Source organism: Peromyscus leucopus, chromosome 18 (assembly GCF_004664715.2).
Source record: "Peromyscus leucopus breed LL Stock chromosome 18, UCI_PerLeu_2.1, whole genome shotgun sequence".
Taxonomy (NCBI): Eukaryota; Metazoa; Chordata; class Mammalia; order Rodentia; family Cricetidae; genus Peromyscus; species Peromyscus leucopus.
The window spans coordinates 36,574,989-36,598,803 of NC_051078.1; the positions used below are offsets into that span (position 1 = coordinate 36,574,989).

At 43.9% G+C, this 23,815-nt stretch overlaps 1 protein-coding gene across 1 annotated transcript in view; it reads left to right on the plus strand.

The window, feature by feature from the left end:
• Cfap54 (cilia and flagella associated protein 54) overlaps positions 1 to 23,815 on the plus strand; it is a 303,089-nt gene that overhangs the window by 59,242 nt on the left and 220,032 nt on the right. Inside the window, exons 18-22 of the mRNA XM_037211918.1 lie at positions 1,947 to 2,027; positions 2,121 to 2,242; positions 12,569 to 12,745; positions 17,851 to 17,943; positions 18,157 to 18,342. Coding sequence (XP_037067813.1) covers positions 1,947 to 2,027; positions 2,121 to 2,242; positions 12,569 to 12,745; positions 17,851 to 17,943; positions 18,157 to 18,342 — 659 coding nt within the window. The remainder of the gene's footprint in view (positions 1 to 1,946; positions 2,028 to 2,120; positions 2,243 to 12,568; positions 12,746 to 17,850; positions 17,944 to 18,156; positions 18,343 to 23,815) is intronic.

Below are 23,815 nucleotides of genomic sequence, written 5' to 3' on the forward strand. Positions count from 1 at the left end.
ATCCTTTTACATTTTATTTTAAACATTTACATAGCTTTAAAAACTGTTTTCTATGTGACCCTTTAGATGTAGAGGGGAGCAGATAATAATGAAAGCAGCTCTGTTTCATCATAAGTAAAATGAAAGTCCGATAGAACGTTTCTGTTACATAAACAAGCTTTCCGAGAATAATTAGCCATAAACATTATTTGCAGCTGAAAATATGTGGTTCAGAAATGCCATTTAAAGCTCAATAGAATGATTGTGTCTGGTTTCCTTCAAAAATACTCACTATTTCCTATATCATCCTTCATGGAAGAATAGGGCTTTGTGCGCTCTGGGGGTTACTATTTAATGGTTGACTCTCTGACTGTTGTTCATCAGGTCTTTGAAGGCCAAACGGGTTTTCATGAGGGACCACACACGGGCATGGATAGGAGGCCTGAGCTCCATCTTTGTGGAGTCAGTTAAGGTCCCAAGCTGTATCCCCGCGTCTCCTCGTCTCTTCCGCTGCTGCTTTATTGACCTCCCACCCTAGCACAGGCTGTTATTTCCTTCCGTCCGTCCTTCTTCATTCAAGTGTGCTGCCTCCAGATTCAGCCCCCAGGAATTCTATTTGTGCCTTTCTTATTCAAGAACTTCTCGGTGGCCGCCCACCGACGACCACAGCTTTTACTATGACTCATCCATATCTGCACCGAGAGTTCTTATCCTCCAGTGGTATCTGCTTCTATTTTTTCATCAGTCGCTATCATTTACACTCATTAACACAAATAACAAAACTCAACAGAAGGGGCGTGCTTTCAGGGTTCTTTAGGAAACCCCGTGGCTTAGTTACTGTTCTGTTGCTGTGAAGAGACACCATGAGCAAAGAAACAAAAGAAACACTTAATTGGGGGCTTCCTTACAGTTTCAGAGGGTGAGTCCATGACCACCGTGGTGGGGAGCAAGGCCGCAGACGACAGGCCTAGTACTGGAGCAGCAGCTGAGGGCCTTCATCTGAGCCTGCAAGTTGGAGGCAGAGAGAGAGAGAGAGAGAGAGAGAGAGAGAGAGACAGACAGACAGACAGACAGACAGACAGACGGACAGACTAGCTCTGGCATGGGATTTTGAAACCTCAAAGTTCACCCCTAGTGACACAGCTCCTCCTACAAGGCCACGCCTACCAATCCTTCCCAAAACAGTTCCATCAACTATGGACCAAATATTCAAATACATGAGTCTATGAGGGCCGTTCTTATTCGAATCACCACACCACAGAAACAAAATAGCCAGGTCTCTTGTGGACCAGACCTAAGAGTCATGTCCTTTCCATGTCATGGGCCCCAGAGCTCCATCGATATATCCCTCATCCTTTTTATTGCACCACCGTGATGGTTGATCCCACCTGGACACAAACTGGACATCTGCAGTCCTTTGTGTCTTAGGTGAAAGCTGTTAGGTTTTCACTGTCCTGGAGGACTCACGTTTCCAGGAACCATGGTGACCCAGCTTTTCCAGAAAGGACAAGGGACAGTTTGGCATCAGGACTTGCCATTTTTATGTAAGAAGAGAAAGTAGATACGAGTTCCACAATGTGATTTTACTTACGATGAAACAGAAAATCAAATATTTTGATAATTGATAAATATTTGGAAATTCTATGTCCTGAGGTACACCACTGAAAAAGAAAAGGTGAGAATAAAACTACAACCTGCTGGGTGTGGTGGTACAAGCCTGTAGTTCCAACATGTGGGAAGCTAGAGCAAGTGGATTATAGGTTGGAGTCCTGCCTGGGCTACAAAGCAAGTTCAAGACTAGCCTGAGCCAAATAAGGAGATCCTGTTTCAGCCAAAAATAAACCAAGGTTTGGGCTTATCCCTTAGTGGTTGAGCACAACATGCCTGGCATGCCCAAGGTCATGGGTTTGTTCCCCAGCATGGAAAACAAGGTTTCTGTTTGGTTTATAATTGGTGGTGTTTTTCAGTTTTGCAGACTCACACTGTTAGCACAAATACCAAAGGCTGGGAAAAGTTAAAGGAACCTAGACGCCCTGCATGTTTCTCAGGTAGGTGATTAGTGTTGGATCCTGTATAGCTCAATCAATGTAGATGACAACTTTGATCTTGATCTTTGAGTGACTATCTGTTTGTTTCCCCAGAGTCAACTGTCAGGAATAAAATAAAGAAGAACAAGTTGTCGAAAGCCTGCTACCTGATGCAGAAGGCTCTCTTACTGTTCGAGAAAGATGCAGAGTGTGCAACTTCCTGGAAGTTGTTGATGGTAATATTTCGTCTTTCCATTTCTCCTTCTAGTCCTGACATCTAACTTGTGTTAAAATGAGTGCTTTGCTTATCTTTTAAAAACAGGGTTTGAGTTGGGTGTTTGGTGGTACATGCCTTTAATCCCAGCACTCGGGAGGCAGAGACAGGTGGATTTCTGTAAGTTCAAGACCAGTCTGGTCTACAGAGAGAATTCCAGGACAGCCAGGGCTACACAGAGAAACCCTGTCTTAAAAAGAAAGAAAGAAAGAAAGAGAGAAAGAGAGAGAGAGAGAGAGAGAGAGAGAGAGAGAGAGAGAGAGAGAGAGAGGAGAGAGAGAGAACATGTTTTGTTCTTTGGCATCCAATTGTGAACTTCCTGGACCACCTCACATAGAGTAGCCTGAGGAGGGAGATTAAGCTATACCACAGTCCTGAGCTGTTTTGAAATGAATTTTTTTTTTTTTTTTGTCTCTAGAGACAGTTGACATGGGAAGGAGTCAAAAAATAAGAGAAATTAAAATTAGAGCCACACTGGCCCACCTCGTACACTCTTTGTATCAGAATTAAAATGCACAAAGCCTGGCTGAGGTAGTTTCATCCAAACAGGCGGCTGCTGACATATGGAGCGGTCTTCTCATTGATGTCTGTGAAAAAATTTAGTGTTGGGGACGGAATGCAAGGCCTCATGTTTGCTAAGAACTCGCTCGACCACTGAGTCACCCCCTAGATCTGTTGCTACTTTTAATGTGGTCTCATGCTAGATGTTATTTTGTCTTTTTTTCTGATTCATGGCATGAGGTTTTAATAGAACTTTCTGAAGGTAGTCACATCGTATGTTAGAAGATCTTCACTTTTGTGCTGTGTGTGACCTATAAAAGTTTGATAGCATTATCTGTGTTTGTTAGCGTCCCAACACTTCCTGAAAATGTGTAGAGATACACATTGTAAAGGGAGCCATGTTTATTTGGCTCACAGTTTAGGGATTCGAGTTCATGGTCACTTAGTTCCTCTGCTTTTGGGTCTGTAGTGGTGATACGGTAGAGCATGGTGGAAGTATTTGCTGTCAGGAAACCCACTCACCTCATGGTGGCTAGGAAGGAGAGAGGTGGAATCCAAATATCCCCTTTAAAAGTATGTCCCCATATTAAAGGTCTTACTGCCTTCCAGTGCCAGGACTGTTGATTAAACCTTTAATACATGGGACTTTGGGAGGTATCCTATAGAACACTGACCTAGTGAATATTACATGAAACAGAAAATAATGCTACAAGTATTATTATTATACTTGGCCAATAAGACAAGGAAAAACCGGGTCAAATCTGGGTCAGTTAGGAGAGGTTGAAGACAGAACACGTATGTGGAGTATGTGAGTATGCTAAGGATCAAAAGGCAGAACCGAGAGAGAAATGGAAGACAGAAGAGAGGCTAACCTGTGTACAAACAGCCACGAAAGCGAAGGGGAGGAGAAGGAAAGCCTAGACCAGGGGTAGGCTACAAGGCAGGCACGTGGTCCTTTGGTGCAGAAAGGAAGGAACAATGGATAGTTGCAGATGTAAGAAGCTTGCTGGTGTGGGGGCAGTGGGAAGCTGATGCTGTCTTGCCTCAATACTTTCATAATGCAGGAAGCAAGGATTTCTGCCAGCAGTGGAGAGGGGGATGCTTGGAACGAGAAGGGGAGGTGAAAAGGAATTGAGAACAGGGATGAATGATGGTAGAAGCTGAGTCCAAGGAAAAGGCCTGGCTAGAACACTGAGAGTCTTCCTGTGTTAGAGTCCATGAATTTTTAGAAGCTCCTTCTTCATGGTGGTCTGATATATCCTGATGTGATCTCTTTAGTAGCAATGACAGCAGAATGTTTGTCACAGTGAAGACTTGCGTAGGATTATTAATTTTTTAAACTGATGCTGTTAGGCCGCAGAGTTCCTAGCTGCCTCCCTCAGAAGTCAGGCCAGGTTCCCTGCAGCCATGAAAGTTGGCAGTATAGGCATTGATGGACTAAATCATAAATTAGGTGCTGTGGAATTTTCTGCCACCCTCTAAAAATATATGGAAATCACATCTTTCCTTTGCTCAGGGAAGTTCTCTGAAGGCTTCCTCTTTTTTTTTCTAGCTCTCCTAATCATGTAGTACATGGCAGCTATTTTTATGTTTTGTTTTTCTGAGACAAGGTTTCTCTGTGTAGCCTTGCCTATCCTGGAACTCACTTGGTAGCCAAGGCTGGCCTCAAACTCACCGAGATCCGCCTGTCTCTGCCTCCGGAGTGCTGGGATCAATGGCACGTGCCACCACCACCCAGCGATACAGTCCCTTCTTAATGCTCTCCTACCTCAGGGCCTGATCGTGGCCTCCCATTTCCCTCACGGTCACGGGGCTCTCTCACCTAACACAGCCTGTAATGAAGAGTGATTGTGTCAGCTCCTTTTCCGAACCTGCAGCTCGCAGTCTCTTTGTTATTACAGATATGAACTAAACGTTTATGGTATGAAAAAACAAAACAAGTTCAGACTGAATAGGGAAGGAAATAAGGCATCAAGGTGGAGATTTTATTGTTATAGAAAAATCACAAAAGCCGACCTTTTTATAAGATCCCATCAGAGACCAGAAATTGGGAGTCTGAGAAGAGCTAGAAGCGTTTGCGGTTAGCAAGTAGGCTTTTCAAAACTTGGACAGAGACTAAAGTTGAACGCTGAAGGAACACTGAGTAGCCAGAGATGAGAGGCACCGGGAGGAGAGACCACTCCAGGCAGAGAGCGATGTGTGCGGAGTCTCAAGAGTCCAGGAGTCGTCGAACACTTGTAGTCCTGCCTGTCACTCACTGTGAGGGGCTTGGGTGTGGTGGGGCAGGAGGAGGTTGGAGGAAGGATGGGTGATGAGACCAGATGGAAAGTGGAGAAGAATCCAAAGAGCTCTTCTTGCACAGCGAGCTAAGGGCTTTGGATGGATCCATGCCATCCTTGTGGGGGAGTCTGGTCTGGCGGTATGAGGGAAGAGCTTTTGGATTTCCAGCATTTGAGTTGGGGGCGGGGATCGATGGCATGTATGGGTGGTCAGAGCTGACAGGGTCAAGGAGCCTGATCCTTGTTGGAAGATGTCTGGGTGTGTTCAGATCTGTTTTTTTCTGCAGACACTTCGTGGCTGCCTGCTTAGAGGACGCCGGCACTCCAGTCCCATTTCTATGGAGAATAAAACGTAATTTCTTTAAAAAGTGTTGCTCTCAGGACTCATCCCACGTGCCTTTGGGGTCTGAGGAGATTGAAACCTTTGATGTCTCCTTCCCATCTCCTTGTTATAGCTCTGCTTCCACTGAGGCCGGGGAGGGAGATAGTGGAGACACCAGGAGTCTAAGTTTCCACGTCTTTTTGTTTCCTAAGACTGTTTAAGTTATGAGTATCATGTCCTCCTAAGATAGCCTCGTGAGGTGTGTTTAGAGGCGCCATTCTTTATAAGGGATCCCCAGCAAGGGATTTTACTAGCTGGGAGCATGTTGAATATTTATTTTGAGGTCGGAATCTTCGGTAGCCGCCGCTGCTCCTCAGTGGCAGTTTCCATCCAAGTGTTAACCGTGTCACGATTGCTCCTCGGGGCACTCTCCTAAACAGCGATGTTATGACTCAAATAATTGTCAAACTTTCTTTCCTTAAAGAAGACAAATAAACCCCTTTCCCTTGGCAATCATTCTCTCCTGAAGAATATCACAAAATGTTTTACATTATCAGGGTCCTGTAATAAAATTGTCCCCAAGTCAGTAATGGATGTGTCACCTGATATCATAAAAAGGTATGAAAAGCTTGGGTCTCTTAGGAACTCTTAAATAATTCATACTCTGTTTTGGTTTTTCAAAAAGTTTTCTGCCCTGTGGATCTATATAATCGTATCAAGTGTCTGTGATTCCAAACCAATTAAAAGTGAGCCAGTTTGTTGCCACAGACAAGGGACAGGCCTTTGATAATGTTAGCCTCCCAAATGGGATGAAGAGCTTCTTCTCTTGTTTAGAGGAATGCGTTTGTCCCACTCTCCTGCCTCGGCTGTTTGACTGGGTTAAAGCTCTAGCTTCGTATTCTGTGCTGTCCCTTTATTGGAGGGGATGGCACCCAGCACCTCCACTGGATGCTTTTCTCCTTTTGAGTTAGGCAGCCACCACGTGACTCACGTTAGACCGTTCACTGAGGGGTCTATCAGAGGACGCTTCATGTCTTAGCAGATGATGTCTTTCACTGGAAAGAAACTGAGAGGCTCCTAAGGGGTTTCAGGGCAGTGTTCCGTAATCCCGCTTCCTGCATTTCCCTTTCCAAATATCACCGGAGGAGGGGTTACTTCCTTCCCGTTAGATATGGTCAGGTAGAGCAAGGATGCTAAATCTGCAAAGAGGGCCCATTGATTGCTCCCTCTTGGGAAGCCGAACCTTCCATAGCAATATGAAAAGACTGCAACTTTAGTGGACACACCCCAGTGGCAACCCCTGGCTGTGCCCTCTGTAAGGGGGTGGCGCTTACAACCCCTCTATTGCTATGCTTGCTCGCTACTGAGAAGGTGATGACCCTGTTTTGCCTGTTCTGGGAATCCCCTGCCCCTCGACCCATACTTCATTTTCTCTGTAGCTTCTGTTGCCAAGAAACTTCATTGCTGCATCTATTTCTCTCCTAACGCAGTGGAGATAAAAACCAGCAGTGTTAGGACCCCAACTCTCAGCAAAGGAGCACTGTGGCTTAGTAGATTCGTTTTTATTATTGGTACAGAATGTAGTTGTGTAGTCTCATTTTGGAAGCAGAGCTATGAGGGAAACGAGAATCACTGGAAGTTCTAGTAGCTTCCAGCTTTACTATTTCCAGAATTTATGTCTATAATTCCATCCTACGAACTGAACTGGCAGTATAGAGTTTATTTCTTTTTTCTTATTTATGGAATTCCAGTCAACTCAATCCTATTTGTTTTTCTTGAGGGACGTGTGAATTGTTTTTTTTCTTGAGACCCTCTCAGTTCTTTATGTCTGTTCTCTGCTGCAGTTTTCCTTATGGAAGGGCAGAGACATTTCTGATTCTGACCCCCTCTAATGAGCGAAGGGAGCAGGCAAAAGCACCTTGGCCGAACGAAGTACCGCCATTTTGACTCCAGACTCCATTTTACCTGCAGGGTGAAATAAAGTTCAGGTTACCAAGCCCTGGGGGAGCCGAGAACTTTCCAGATGGCTGATCAACCTCCTCCCTAAACCACAGAAATAGTTGTTATGTATCTTTAGTTCTCTAGAAACATCACGGCTGTTCCCAACAACAGAAGGAACAAGTGAATCTGATTGGTTGGACTGAAAGGCTCACATTGTCTACCGACTAGCAATGATGGAAAACATAAGAAAGCCCCTAATCTCTAATCCTGATTGCTGAAAGTTGTAACTGTGGCTTGGCAACAAACGTTTGTGATTTTTGTGTTTATAAAGCCCACTTATGCCCCTGCTCGGGGCTGTCGGGAGAAACAAGGCTCCCCAGTCCTTGTCCTTTGATCCTGTCAATCAGTGACCTGTTTATGTGGTAAATTATTAAAATTTTGGGAACCTGTAAGTGTTATCTCTCTCCTTCCTTGTGGCTCATAACAGGCTAGGTGTAACAATGTGATCATGGTTTAAACCCTGGGTTTCAAATACTGACAGTGGATTTGGGTACAGTTACAGAGTAGAGATTTTTCATCTATCTTAAAGGTACAGTGTAGTGAACTTTATCTGGTTTGCCTTCCCAAGGTTTTTTTTCCCCAAGATTTTTGTCCCCCCCCCAGCTTATCTTTGCATTTCAATACAGTGGTATGGGGTTAGGAGTATATAGGCTTTGAGTAGAGTTCTGGTTCTGTCAGAGATTGGCTGTATGTTCTGTGTTAGTGACAACCTCTTGTCTCAAAATATTCGTCTACGAAGTGTGGTGGTGTATAACTTTAATCCCAGCACTTGGGAGGCAGAGGCAGAGGCAGGCAGATCTTTGTGAGTTCCTGGCCAGCCTGGTATACATTGTCAGTTCCAGGCCAGACATACTACATAGTGAGACCCTGTCTCCAAAAAAACAAAAACAACAAAACCAAACCAAATCAGAAATGAGACAGTAACATATTTGTCTATTAAAGGGAGATTCTTAGAAAGCCTTGATGAAATGGTGCACATAAAATTCTTAGCTTTTGGTACAGAGTAAACAGTCTGTAACTGTTAGCCATTATTATTATATTGTTACCATTATTACTCTGCCCTTCACTTTCAGCACTCGGTAGCATTTGGTTAGAATTATTATCTGAGCCTCAGCTGTATTTATCATCATGAGATGACACATCACTTTCCATCCCTTTTCTTAGATTCATCTTTGAAACCATGTCTTTGATTCTCAGCAATATTCCTCGCCAGGGTTCTTGGGAGATGACTTAACCTACTTCTCATCTTCTTCCAAGGTGTTCCTCATCCCGCTGGGACCCGGAATGGACCTCAGGGAGGGCTCTGAGACAGTAGCAAATGTGGTACTCCATCCCCACGGCTTTGTGATACTTGTTTACGTACATCTTAATCATGCCCTCAGGACTGCATTACATCTTTCCATTAGCGCTCTGATGCACTGTGGGTGTCAGGCCCGTGTCAAATGTATTTAATGTCAGCCCGTCTTCATAAGCATTGGCACACTTCTCAAGAGAGGCACGTCTCATTTTCTCTAATGGAAACTATAGGCAGAGACATTTGCATTCATACACAAATACTTAGGGCCTCAGTTTATGCAGCCCGCGGATGCACAAATGGCCATGAGAAGCGTGGTTGCTTCCTTTCAGCCCTGCTGCAGAAGTCCCTGTGCATTGAGGGTCCTGGTTAACCTTTTTCCTTGGTCAGCAAAAGGGTCATTTCTTCCTCTAGGTTTGGCAAGCCGTTCTAATTTCCAAGGGCTATCAGGAGAGGTTAGCTATTTTCATCATCTGACATGTCTGGGGAACCAAGTTTGTGAGCTAAGACTGGGAATGTTGTCCAGATTTTGCACTTGTGAGCCCTTGGTATTCCAAAGCATTGTTGTAGATAACACTCACGTCTTTATTGACACCCTTTCAAAATTGTGTACAGCTGCTTTTGAGAACTTTTTCCTTCTTGATTTTTTTCCTCAGATGTTTCCTTCTGTATGGTTGAAGGTCTTCAATCATCCCCAGACACTTTCTCATGAATGAATCTTACTAGCAGCTGTAAGTTTTGTCTTAGTGAGTTAGGACTTCATTTTTAATGAGCATTAGAGTCTGTCTTCAGTTCTGTCATGGAATTTATTTGACCCAAATCTAGGACTTTATTTTGGACTTTTTTTCCCACTACTTTTTGATACAAACTTTGGTTCGGAGTCAGGGATCTCTTCTTAAAGTTGGTCAAGACATTGGTAGTGAGGACATTTTTATCATGTAGTTTATGTATGGTAGTAAACCCCCTTCTCCACCATCATGGTTTAGTTCGTGTTTCATTTAGAACACAGTGACTGAATCCAAAGAGGTAAACAAAGCACTCTGCCTGCCATCACGGCATTCGTAACAAGGCGTGGACATTTGGGTACACGGATAACATACGATACGGTACCCACTGAAATAAAGTTAGTGAGGATGAGTAGGGAGGGAGGCCTGCGAACATGGGGTTGTCATGGAGATGTCAGTGGAGGTGATGCTTGAGCAGGTCTTGAACCAGCACAGATGTGATGCTGCCTGGGAGGGGGGAATTGCACGGGAGTCAATGGTTGTAGAGGTTTAGGAGAGGTACATAAGGAAGTAAAGGAGTAGATGGGGAGATACACCCGGAAGATACGTTCATGACCGTTACAAAAACTCCTGCAAGAAAGCTTGCCCTTCAGGAGATACTCGAGGTTGTTCTGAAAGTCAAAACCAGAAGCCGAGGAGCCCAGAGACCGAGCCAAAAAAAAAAAAAAAAAAAGACTTACTTGTTACAACAGAGAGCAGGCTGTTGGTCAGCTGCAGCGGGTTGGCTGGTTTGGGAAAGGAGTTGACATACAATTACCCTTCAGAATGAGCTTTAATAGGCGAGTCAGCCTTGTGACCACAGGGATGTGGTCAGACTTCGAGGCCAGAGAGAGCCAGGAGAGCATTAAGAGAGTTGGGACATCCTAGCAGAGGAAGCATGAGGGGGCTTGCAGGGAGAGAGATGGTCTTCCCTAAAACCACATGGAGAGGCACCTCGTTAGGAGAGACAGCACGAAGCGGTCCGGTAGGAGAGGCAGCTGCCGTGTACAGCGTGATAGGCGTCCTGAAAGGAAATCCTTCAGATCCCCCGAGCACAGGATGTTTTCCGACTTTGAGAGAGGCTTTCACGGGGCCTGGGTCGGAGGTTCCACACCAGAAAATTTAGCCCGGCCTCGTGGGGGGGGGGTGCTGAGGAGGAGTAGTCTGATACTGGGTAAGAAAATGAGCATATTGCAGCTCTGAAGAGAAGTTGCTCGAGGTCAGCACATCATGACGCCTCCTCAAGTCGCTGTGTCCCAGAGGGCATGGCCTGACTTCTGTGGGAGGACGGAAGGCAGCCGGAGAGCCTGTGATGTGTCGTTTCTCACCTAAGTCAGCAGTGGCTGACAGCTCTGGATGTCCTTCACGGCTATCCGTAGCATTTGTTCACGGTCTATACGTTCAAGCCCTACTTCTGGATTTCTATTGTGTGTTAGTGATGGTTCATCCTGGCTACTATGCAAGGCACCCCGTCCTGAGGGAAAGAAAAGCAAGGCCCTTCCAAGCTGGCCTTGCTTATGGCTAAGACTTGCAACCTGCGAGTGCAGAATCACGTCCAGAGCCCCAGAAAAATAGACTTTTGGAAGCTGCATCATTGAAGATACATTTCAGTTGCTGCTAGTGCTTTCAGAGCTGGGTGCCAACCACACAAATAAAACAGGAAAAGGAGGACGAGTTAATTTTCATTTTAACGCAGGCCAGCCTTTATTATTTTAGGAAGAACCATGTCTGAAACTCCAGTCCTAGAATCTATACTTATATGGGGTGCTAGTTCGAGCAGCCAGCCTTGAGCAGCAGTCGGAGGCATACTCAAACTCCATGTCCAGTCTTTTCTTTATCGAGCTTGAAGTCCAGGTCTCCAAACGGAAACTTCAAACTCTACATGTCTCCTGTAGGAGAAACAACATGGGCGTCTTGTAGCAGAATGTGAGTGCCTGGGACTTGGTAGACAGATTTTCAGCCTTCTTACCTGCCGGAGCTTCTTTTCTGCATTTGTTACCAGGGTAGAGCTTTAGAATACAATGGAATGGTAGCCTCCTTCCATCTCTTTCTGGGCTTCACTGGAAATTCCTTTAGTGTTTTATTAGGAACACCAAGACTGCCATTTTAGTACTTTGTCTATTAACCAAACTTAATATTTAAGTGATGCATCAGCATTTTTTCCTAGTTTATTGAGTTTTTGGAAATTCATAGTATATGTTTAAAATGTTCCAATATCTTTAAAAATAGTTATGAATTTTTATTTTATGTGTATGAGTGTTTGCCTGAATATAAATAGGTGCCCATGTGTATGCCTGGTGCACGCAGAAGCCAGAGAGGGCATCGGATCCCTGGAGGTAGAGTTATAGGGGATTGTGAGCCACTCCATGGGTGTTGGGAACAAGTCTGGGTCCTTGGATGAATGGATTGCCAAACACTCAATCTAGTTTGCTTAAATATCTTATAAAAGTAAAGACAAATATGTTTGGTTTGCCTGTGATTATTGAGAGCCAAATATTACTATTATTATTTTAACTAGTGATATTAGTATTTGTTAGGAAATTTACACATCTCTGCTGATGCAGTTCATCTGGATTTTTAAATACTGTTTAGATCTGAGAGTTAGCTATTGTCTTTGTATATATCTGTTTGAAATAATGATGGCTTCACCTTCAGAATTACAGAATTAACATTTTTGTCTATTTTAACTTCATCTTGATGACATAAACTCTTAGTGACATTCCTTTCGCAAACCACATGCATCAATACTCATATTTCTTGAGAGTCACATTGTGAGTTGTGTTAAGGGTAGGCTTGTGGTTTACCAGTATACACGCGGGTGTCTGTGGTAGGAACTTTCAAAGCATAATTAAGTATGATGATAGATATCCAGAGGATTTTAAGTAAAACATGTCTCCTATTAATATACGACCATTACATTTGGACATATGCATCTGATTCCATGGATGAGGCTCATTTGGTAGTTTTTTATCATCCCACAAAACCCATACTGACGTATATCTATGTATGTCTCTGAGGTTCAAGAAATGGCATATAGAAAGACAGCGCTTACCACAAGGGAATTCTACAGATACAAAGGCGGCTCAAGCTCCCGAAATGTATTTTCTATTTTCACACTTCGTTACAGGAAGCGTATGCCTTAATTGAGAAGATCGAAGCAGAGCAGAACGCCCTATATTCCTATCAGAAGTACCTGGGGAGTTCAAAAACAAAGAAGAGCAGACTCCCTCCCCCGCCCATCCTGCTGGCCCGAACTCACTGCTCCGTGACTCTGAAGCCTGCTCCGTTTATTTCAGATGTTAAGGTATGGTGCCCTTCCCCAGGGCTGCCTCATGCCATGTGACGTGAGGGCTCTTATGACTGTAATGACTCCCATTATTAGTCTTTTCAGCCCCTGAACAGTCTTATTTATAAGCACGGAACATCAGATTAGTGTGTTCACGTCTTATCTACTCTTAATTTATTCATGATAGTTTCCCCTTTATGAATTGCCCTCTAAAGCTATCTCAAACACGCAGTAAGGAGAAGCAGTAGACAAATGCTCCCTCTCTGTGTCTTTGTCCCAGTGACAGCCCTGGGACGCTGGCAGCGTGCTCAAGGTGCAGGGCTGAAGCAGGTCACAGGGTAGTTAGTAGGAAGAGGGTCGTTCCTCTGAGAGCCAGCGTTGGAGACAAAGCAACAGGATATGGGAATTTGAAGGTGGTGGGTCTGGCGCATTGGTTCTCAATCTGTGGGTCGTGACCCCATCCCATATTTACATTACAATTCATAGCAGTAGCAAAATTACAGTTATGAGGCAGCAACAAATATCATTTTACGGCTGGGGTTGTGGGGGGATCACCACAGTGTGAGGAGCTGTATTAAAGGGTCGCAGCGTTAGGAAGGAGGTTGAGAACCACTGCTCTAGAGAGTCTGTGTAAACTCACCTCAAGTCGCTGTAGAAACAAGTGACAATCCAAATGTCTCTTCAGTCCCAAATCTTTATGCATTTGTTAGGATGAACCTCTTTCCCTGTTGCCGAGTCCCGGAACTTGGCCTAAGTGGGAACCACACTTGGGATTTCATTTCCTAACAGGGCCCCGGCTCCAGCTAGTTTATATTTTAAATATTACTCTTTCCTCTTTCGATGCTCTTTGATGTTGTACTACAATGCACTCCTATCTTTGATTATCTTTAGGGCATTTTGCACGCAGAAACTTTGAAGTCGAGCACATTTAAGTTTAAAACCCCAGCTCCTCTCCTTATTGGCAGTCCCACTTCAGAAAGGCCAAATGCAGTCTGAAGATTTCTTTTCATTTGTACAGTGTGTTGATCGTGAAAAGAAGCCGAGATAGGGCTGGAGATGTATGTGGTTAGTAGAGAGCTTGTCCGGCACTCACAACGTCCCTGGTTTGTCCCCAGGGCCACATGCATGAGGTGTGGGGCCATGTCCCTTTAATCTCAGCACCTTGGAGGCGGAGGCAGAAAGATCAGTTTGTGATCATCGCTGACTCCACATTATATTTTATTAAAAAATAAATGGAACTAGCCAGGTGGTAGTGCCACACACCTTTAATCCCAGCACTCAGGAGTCAGAGGCAGGTGGATCTCTGTGAGTTCGAGGCCAGCCTGGTCTACAGAGCGAGTTCTAGGACAGCCAAGGCTACACAGAGAATCCAAGTCTTTTTTTAAAAAAAATAAACAAACAAAAAATGTGAGAAAAAATAAACTGAACTAATTATATAGCATTCTCCACATATTATCTGTTGACTTTTTGCTACTTTTGTTAAGCCTCTGTAATAGAGTTTATCTGAACAATTATTGGAGTCACAGGCTGTGATTGCATTGTTTTGTGATAGTTTCCATCAGTTCTATATAATGAGCTATTTCAGGAATGTCTGTTGGCTGTCAAGTTCTGTGTGGGTTGACAGGCACCAAGTGAAACCTGGCTGAAGTGCAGCTTATCCTTGAGTGGCTTTAGATGGGTTGCGGTGGGGATGGCCTTTCTTGAGAAATATTGTCACCTTCATGTTGCTTTGTTCTTTGACATTGTGGGAGTAGAAATAACATCATTTTGGGAGTTCAACCTTGGAGATTTTGGAAATCTGTGCTAATGGTTTTAGAAAAATGGGTACAGAATGAGGGGTATGGGATTTATTATTTGTTTCCAAATGTTTCGGTTTAACTCAAACTCTAGTTTTTTGGTATTGCTATTTGGCGAATGTTTTGTTTTATATTGCTTGACCATGAGAAGACACTAGCACCTCATATTTGACCCGTGTCTCTTGTGCTTTTTAATGGTACATATACAATAACATTTGTGTAAATTGCTCACCCCCAGAGCTGGTTCAGAAAGGTCTAGCCTTTGCTTCCCCTTCGTCACCACTAGGTGGTGCTGTGGGCTCGTGTAAGTTTGCTGGCTGGCGGGTTTGGCCATCTTTTGTTTTAGGGAGAACTCTTCTTCAGGCTTTGGTTTCATTAAAATCTGTTTCTAAGGCTGCACATGCTAACGTTACTTACATTGTCTATAAAATCTTATTTGCAAAGTTAGTGATTTGTTCACACCGTCTCTATTATGTAGATTCTAATTACACATTGCTTCCTCGTGTTACACAAAGTAGGAGCAAAATAAAAAGACAAAATCTGCCCCGTAAAAATGCTTTTACGGAGAATTTGCCCTCTAGATTCTGGTTTGTGTGGTATAATTTAGAGCAACGACAGGCTGTCATACCACACAGTCTTTCCGCCCCCCTACCTCGCCCCCCACGGAAAGCATACTCTTTGTATGGGTAATGAAGAGGTGCTAAGTCCGTTATTTTGGGGTTGGTGTTTTGTGTTCTTCCAGCCCACAGTTTCTCAGCATTCTCTCCTCTCCCTCTCTTCCTGCTCCTGTTGGCTGGCACCCTTAATTAGTCATACATGTCATACTAACCTGAGAAGGTTTCTCAGGAAGCACAAAGGGTCAGATACTTCTAACAGAAAGCCTCACTCGTTGAAGCTAGGGTGCCTCGGGTGGCTTGGCTATTGATAATTTTAGAAAGTGATCGATTCTGTACAAACTGTTCTTTTAGAAAGTGACCGAGAGTGGAATCAGGGCTGAGAGCCACTCCCGCGGCTTAGACTCCAGGGTTAGGTTAGGTGCGTTTGAAAATGTGGTGTGTGTCTTAGTGCCTCATTCTCTCGCTTTTCTACTCTGGTTCTGTCATGTGGACATGTCACACAAAAAACTTTTAGATGGTGACCTCTTTTCCCATCTAGCCCTGTTCTGAGTCCCTCAAGAAAACATTGTCTTTGGCATCCACTTTTGTATCTGTTTGCTCCGAGGCAGAGGTGTATGTAGTCTCTCTGCATCTCGGCTCCCATGACAGTAGCAATTCCAACCCAAGGGATGTGGTGAATATTCATCACGTATTTTTGACAAAGATGCCGAAGAAGAGACACACTGGAGAAAGGAAGCCTCCTCAGCAAACCATGCCAGCAGACCACGGAGAGGCGGGAGATCAGAGTCTGGTCTCTGGCTGTAAGAAATCAACTCAAAATAGGTCAAAGACCTTAATAAGAGATCAGAAACTCGAAAAGTACTGGAGGAAGACCCCTCAAGAGGCAGACACAGGCTGAATCTGAAGAAGACTTTGTGAAAAGGATGGTGATAGCTCAGGAAAAAAAAAATCAAGATTGGAAAATGGGATTTCATGAAATAAAAAAAAAAACCCAAAAAACAAAACCAAAAAACAAAACCAACAACAAACCTTTATATAGCCAAGGGAAGAATCCAGTGAAGAGAGGATCTGTAGAATGGGAGAAAAGTCTTTGCTAGTCATATCACGGACAGAGGCTTAATATTTAGATTATACAGAGGACTTGAAAGGCTAAAACTGGGACTAGAGATAGCTCGGCAGTTAAGAGCACCACGCACTGCCTTGTAGAGGACCCGGGCTCGGTTCCCAGCCCTGGATCGGGTGACTCACAAAGGCCTGTAACTCTAGAAATGAACAGACAGTTCTCAAAGTGGAAGTGGCCAGCCATGATATGAAAAGGGTTCACTCTTCTTAGCCACTAGGGAAAACCACCTAAAGCAGTGCAGAGAGATCCATCTCCCCCAGTTGGGACGCCAGTCACTAAGAGAACGAGTAACAGCAAATGCTGGAGAGGAGTCAGGAGAAAGGTGGTGTTCAGGAACCGCTGGGGGGGGGGAGGCGGGAGAAGGGGGTGCTCATGACTGCTGGCGGAAATAGAATTAGAGCACATCCCTCCCCATGGTGCAAATTAGCGTGAAGACTCCTCAGAAAACAAAAATATAGCTACCATGTGACCAAGTTCTGCCCCTCCTGGGTCTGTGTGGACACCACAGAGGTGTTTACATGGCTGTGTTTTCCGCTGCATTCACAATAGCTAAGTTATGGAACCTGCCTAGGTATCCATGGACAGACAAACGGATGAAGAAAACGTAGAACATATACACACTGGAGTTTCATCCAGCCGTAAAAAGAATGAACCATATTGTTCTTTAGGAAAAAGGGTGGAGATCACTATATTAAGCAAAACCAATCGGACTCCAATAGACAAATGTTGCATGTTTCCCTCATTTTCAAATTCCATCTTTTGCGGAGAGGCATGAAGTTCTGCATGTATACAGGACGTGTCAGCAGAGGGGAGACGGGTGTGAGCGAGAAGAGCAGGAGAGGAGGGTAAGAGAGTGAGCAGCCTGTCAAAGTACTTGTTGTACTTGCATGAAAATGTCTTTATGAAGTGGTCGCTACGTAAAATGAGTATGTACCAACGAAAAGGAAAGTATATGCCACTTCACTAATGTTACTTAGTGCAATGAACTGCTTGATTAATAGCAATTAGAGCAGGAAATAATGAAGGCCTGGCCGGGGGTGTGTGTGGGGGGATTGCTCAGGGGGTAAAAGTGCTTGCCAAGCAAGCATAAGGATCTGGGTTCGAATTTCCAGAACTGATATAAAAGCCAGACACACAGCATGAGGGTTTGTAATAGGAGGCTTGTGGGCTAGCTAGCCTGCTGTTTTTACGTGGAAAGACAACAATGATATTATCTCAAATAAGGACGAACCGTGTTTGTCCTACACACACACACACACACACACACACACACACACACACACACACACACACGAGAGAGAGAGAGAGAGAGAGAGAGAGAGAGAGAGAGAGAGAGAGAGAGAGAGAGAGATGGGAGAGATTATGAATAACATTTTCGTCTTGTTTGTCCCAGGTAAGCAAGCCCCACATTTGCTGTTCCTTTTGAAAGATGACATGCGCACACATAAGTTTAGATTTCATAGTTTAACAGACGAGCAGCTTCTGTTCTCATCGGACGGTGATTGATGTTGCTGCGTCCAGACAGAGGAAATCAAGTGCTCCCCGGCCGGCCGCTGACGGCTGTCTCTCTCTCTCTCTCCCCGCCAGGTGTCCTGGTACTGCGTCCTGGGGTGCAAAGCAGGCGGAAGCTACAGTAAAGTCAGACTGAACAACAACCACCTCCCCAACTCAGGAGAAGCGGTAGGTCACACTCCCTGCCCCGAAGCCTCATTGATGACAACCTTGTGTGTGTGTGTTCTCCCTGTGAAGTCATCACAGCGGAGAATGGACACCAATTCCAACTCGAGTCCCAACGAAGATCCGGCGGCCAGGGAGAAAGGTTTATCCAATGATGATTTAATCGTCACACTGCCGTAATTTTCTGAGTTAGAGCCCAAGTGTTTCCCTTCACAGATTCCAGCCGACGGCAGAAGCACCTTTGAAATTAAAGGGTTAGAAACCAATGAAAAGTACATATTTGCCATCGCGGCTTATTCCGCCAATGGGAAACTCATCGGCGACGCCGTGGGCGAGACAACGAAACCGATCCTCATTTACCCGCCTCTCTCCGCTGTTACTGCCCGGATGTACCTGACGCAGGTAGAAAGATGGCGGCTATTTTCCATCCTTTTTCTCCTCTCTTTCTTTCTGTTCAGCCCTTGCTAACTGATATCCGATGGAAGAAAAGTCACAGTCGACATCCCACAGTGCCTGGGATACCTATTTTCCATGATTGCAGCTTATTCATAAAACACAAACCGTTGCTTCCCTTATTAGTAAATTTGCCTTCTCATAGAACATCCCTCCCCCTCCCCTGGACTACAAATGTAATTTTAGACGTCTTGGAAAATACTACAATGCATATCGATAAATGTCATCTGTTACTACCCCGAGTAGCAGATCTGACCCTGGGGCAATGTTGTCAATGCCTGGTGACATTTTTGGTTGTTACAACCTAGGACTGCTGCTGCTGTCTGGTGAGTAGAGGCTAGGGATGCTGATAAGCAGCATCCAGTGTGACAGGAGAGCCTTCTGCAACAAAGAAGTACCCACCACATGCTGGGGATGTAACTCAGTAGTAAGAGAATACTAGCCCAGCATGCAGAGGCTGTGGGTTCAATCACAAACAGTGTAAAAAAAAATTCCAATACAAAATGTCAGTAGCATCAGGATGACAAACCCACATCCAGATCCCCCCTCCCTCTCCATGCAATTGTATATGCATATAATATACACATATATTTATAAATTTCTATATATTATTTTTAACCATATATACTATTTTACATGGTATTTTCTTATTTATTTATTTATTTATTTATTTATTTATTTATTTATTTATTTATTTATTTTACAATACCATTCAGTTCTACATATCAGCCATGGGTTCCCCTATTCTCCTCCCCCCACACCCTCTCCTTTTCCCCAGCCTACCCCCCATTCCCACCTCCTCCAGGGCAAATCCTCCCCCAAGGACTGCAATCAACCTGGTAGACTCAGTCCAGGCAGGTCCAGTCCCCTCCTCCCAGACTGAGCCAAGTGTCCCTGCATAAGCTCCAGGTTTCAAACAGCCAACTCATGCAATGAGCACAGGACTTGATCCCACTGCCTAGTTGCCTCCCAAACTGATCAAGCCAATCAACTTGTCTCACCTATTCAGAGGGCCTGATCCAGCTGGGGGCCCCTGAGCCTTTGGTTCATAGTTCATGTGTTTCCATTCATTTGGCTATTTTTTTTCAATAATTGAGTAGAACCGAAATTTATTATAAGCCACAGTCGTCCTAGGGACCTCCATACTATATATATAGCCTCTATGGTTCTATGGGCTGTGGTCTGATTGTTCTTTATTTTATATCTAGAATCCACTTATGAGTGAGTACATACCATGACTGTCTTTCTGGGTTTGGGTTACCTCACTCAGGATGATTTTTTTCTAGTTCCATCCATTTGCCTGCAAATTTCATGCTTTCATTGTTTTTCTCTGCTGAGTAGTACTCCATTGTGTATATGTACCACATCTTTTTTCCATCCATTCTTCTGTTGATGGGCATCTAGGTTGTTTCCAGGTTCTGGCTATTACAAATAGTGCTGCTATGAACATAGCTGAGCATGTATCTTTATGGTATGAATCAGCATTCCTTGGGTATATGCCCAAGAGTGGGATGGCTGGGTCTTGAGGTAGTTCGATTCCCAATTTTCTGAGAAATCGCCATACTGATTTCCACAGTGGTTGTACAAGTTTACATTCCCACCAACAGTGGAGGAGTGTTCCCTTTGCTCCACATCCTCTCCAACATTGGCTGTCATTGGTGTTTTTGATCGTAGCCATTCTGACAGGTGTAAGGTGGTATCTCAGAGTCGTTTTGATTTGCATTTCTCTGATGATTAAGGATGTTGAGCATTTCTTTAAATGTCTTTCAGCCATTTTGATTCTTGTTTTGTGAATTCTCTGTTTAGCTCTTTAGCCCATTTTTTAACTGGACTGTTCAGTATTTTGATGTCTAGTTTCTTGAGTTCTTTATATATTGTGGAGATCAATCCTCTGTCAGATGTGGGGTTGGTGAAGATCTTTTCCCATTCTGTTGGCTGTCTTTTTGTCTTATTGACTGTGTCTTTTGCCCTGCAAAAGCTTCTTAATTTTGAGATGTCCCATTTATTAATGGTTGTGCTCAGGGTCTGAGCTGTTGGTGTTTTATTTAGGAAATGGTCTCCGGTGCCAATGCTCTTTCTTTCTTTCTTTCTTTCTTTCTTTCTTTCTTTCTTTCTTTCTTTCTTTCTTTCTTTCTTTCTTCCTTCCTTCCTTCCTTCCTTCCTTCCTTCCTTCCTTCCTTCCTTCCTTCCTTCTTTCTTTCTTTCTTTTTCTGTTTTTGACTTTTTGAGACAGGGTTTCTCTGTGTAGTTCTGGCTGTCCAGGAACTCACTCTGTAGACCAGGCTGGCCTCAAATTCAGAGATCCACCTGCCTCTGCCTCCTGAGTGCTGGGATTAAAGGCGTGTGCCATCATGCCCAGCTGATATTTTCATAAATAATTTTTATTTTTCTATTCCATTAGAAAATTTCCTGTGCAGTACTCTTTAGTGATTCTATTTTATTGAATTGTTATTTTTTTAAAAAAAATATATAATTATATAATCCCCCCTTTCCCCTCCTTCCTTCCAACCCCTCCCATATACTCCCCCACCCTGTAGAATTCATGGCTTGTTTTCTTTAACACTGTATTGAGCCTTGTGGACATGTGGTAGTTTCCTTAGTAATTCCTTATTGCTGGACATTTAAATACTTTTCAGTACTTTGTTATTGTAAAAAAAAGCTAAAATATACATTACTGCATATAAATCCTTAACTATACCCCTGGCTACTTTTCCAGGATAAATTCATAGAATGAAACTTATCACGTTAATGGAACCAGGTAGACCCTAAGTTCAGATTCAAGCTCCTCTTAGTAGCCATGTGGCACTGAGGGGATGACTTCGTGTGGGAAGGGAGAGCAGTAATAGCATGTCCAGAGGTCTTAGTGAAGTCAACAGAGTTGCATATGTCAAATATTTAATGATAACATTTTTCTCGCAGCACACACTGAATAAATATTATTATTATTGTTAGTTATAAATGCACTCATGATCAACCCTCTTGCTGAAATAGCTGTTGCCTGACTAAAGACGTGTGTCACCCACGAACAGGACACCACAGTGACTCATTGACCTAGGTCTGAAGTATCTAATTTTAAGTCTATTATTGGCCATAGATTGGATGGCTTTCTAAATTTTATCATATTTCTATTGTGCTGTGCTATTTTTCTTTTAATAGTTGATTAGCATTATAAGCTTAGTTCCCACTGGCATTTTATATGATCATATTTTTCAAAGAAAATTAAATTGAGAGAATTGCTAAAATTTGTCTAGCATTGGTGTAGCATGTCACACGGGCTCACGGTTTTCTAGTATTTTGATTTCTTTGGAACCTAATATATTCTCTAATTTGCAGCCGTGGAGTTACTGTGAGGCACTGAATAGTTCATCAAGACCTGATTTTTCTCCCGGGAGTGGTTTGACTCTTGGGTTCCATTTGGCAGAACTTCCATGGATAGTTAATAAAATGACGCCCAGGCCACACTGCTGGTGTGATGAGAAATGCCATAGCAATGACCCGTGTCTCCTTAGTGACACTGGGGTCGTAGTTCTCCAGGTCACTCAAGACGGTCGGCGGGCATTCTCCCACAATGCCAAGGGGCTAAAGCAGAAATCGCTCACTTATTGAACCTCCTTAATTCTTAAATTTGAAGATTAAGTCGTTATATATTCTAGGCTAATATAAACCTTTTTTTTTTTTAAAAGTGCAAATTTGGTCTTCATAACAGTGGTTAGTTTTTTTTATTTTTTATTTTTTTTGAGCTGAGGATCGAACCCAGGGCCTTGCACTTGCTAGGCAAGCGCTCTACCACTGAGCTAAATCCCCAACCCAACAGTGGTTAGTTTTTAATTTCAGGACAACCCTGTTCATTAAAATGCATTATCGTAAGTATTACGTAGTAAAAGATGAGCTATTTCCCCAAATGCTTCTGGTTGTCATGGCCTTGGGGGTTTAGGTTGTGCTTTTATTCCACATTATTCTATAAACATTAATAAAGTCAGGCAAATCTTTAACAGGTCTTCCACTAATGTAGAACACTAGTAATTTAGTCTGTTTGGATTTTTTTTTTTTAAAAAAGGAATCCTTAGAATTATAATATTTTGTGAACATTCCCTCATTTTTGGCCTCATTTTTGTTTACTTTTTTTTTTTTTTTTAAAGCAGGTCATGGTTAAGGAATATGTTCTCAACCTTCCTAATGCTGCAACCCTTTAATACAGTTCCTCATGGTGTGGTGACCCCCCAAACATAAAATTATTTTATTGCTACTTCGTAACTGTCATTTTGCTACTGTTATGAATCATGATGTACATATCTGATCAGCAACCCCCCGCAGGGGTCACGACCCACAGGTTGAGAACCACCGCCGTAAAGTTTCTTGGGCAGCAGATGGTAAATCTGACTCTTGGAGCAGCTCGTGTCCTTTTGCACCTCTGTCCACATTCCAGAAGGTCTAGTGTTGGGCATTGCTTTGTGCCCGCTCTGGGAGCAGCTTCGCTGTGGACCCCCGGTTCTTCTGTCTCCTCTCGGCCCCGGCTCCCCTTCCCCTCTTCTGGACACATTTATATTCTCTGTCAGCTTTCTCTTGTCTGGGCCTGAGCTGGTGTGCCAGCCGGTCTTCCTGGTGAGATGTAGCGGAGTCTGAGGACGGAGCATGGAGGCGTTGTCACAGTCCCGACAGTGACGGTAGTGAGGGACGCATTGCTCTTACATTTTCCCATTTCACAGATGAATTCGTTAGAACCCACTGGTGCGTGAAGGATTCCTTTTGCCCATGAGTTTAAATTTGAAAGAGAGAATTATGGGTGATTTAGTTAGCGTCAACTCTCCACTTGACAGAGCCTAGAATTGCCCGAGAAGAGTCTCGGTTGAGCAATTGTCTTTATCAGGCTCGTCTGTGGACGTATTAGTGGGGGTTTGTTCCGATTATCTTGATTGACGTGGGAGGGATCAGCCCACTGTGATTGGCGCCGTTTCCCGGGCAGGTGGTCCTGGGCTGTAGAAAAGAAAGTGAGTGAAGAGGTGTCAGCCAGCAGCTGACATTGGTTCCTCCACGGTTTTTGCTCTAGGTTCTGTCTAAGGTCCAGCTCTGACTTCCCTCAAGAGGGACTGCGTGACCTGGAGACGGAAGCTCAAATAAACCCTCCCTGCCATCAGCCACTTTCCTCAGAGTGTTTTTATCACAGCAGCAAGACAGGAAGCTAGAGCAATGGCTAAAAAATGAAGCATTTCCCTGAAGAAGTTTCAGCTCCTCTCCCTCTCACCTATCACCCCTGTCCTTGCTCATCTCTTTATGGTAGACATCTATTCATGTCTACTTTGCATCAGGTCCCATGCTCGATGCCGTCTCTCCTTCCTAGGAAATGTCTTTCTTACTCATCTGGATGGTCGCCACAGCGGTGAGCCTGTGTAGATAATCTTCCTTCTGGGTTCCAGCTAAGGTC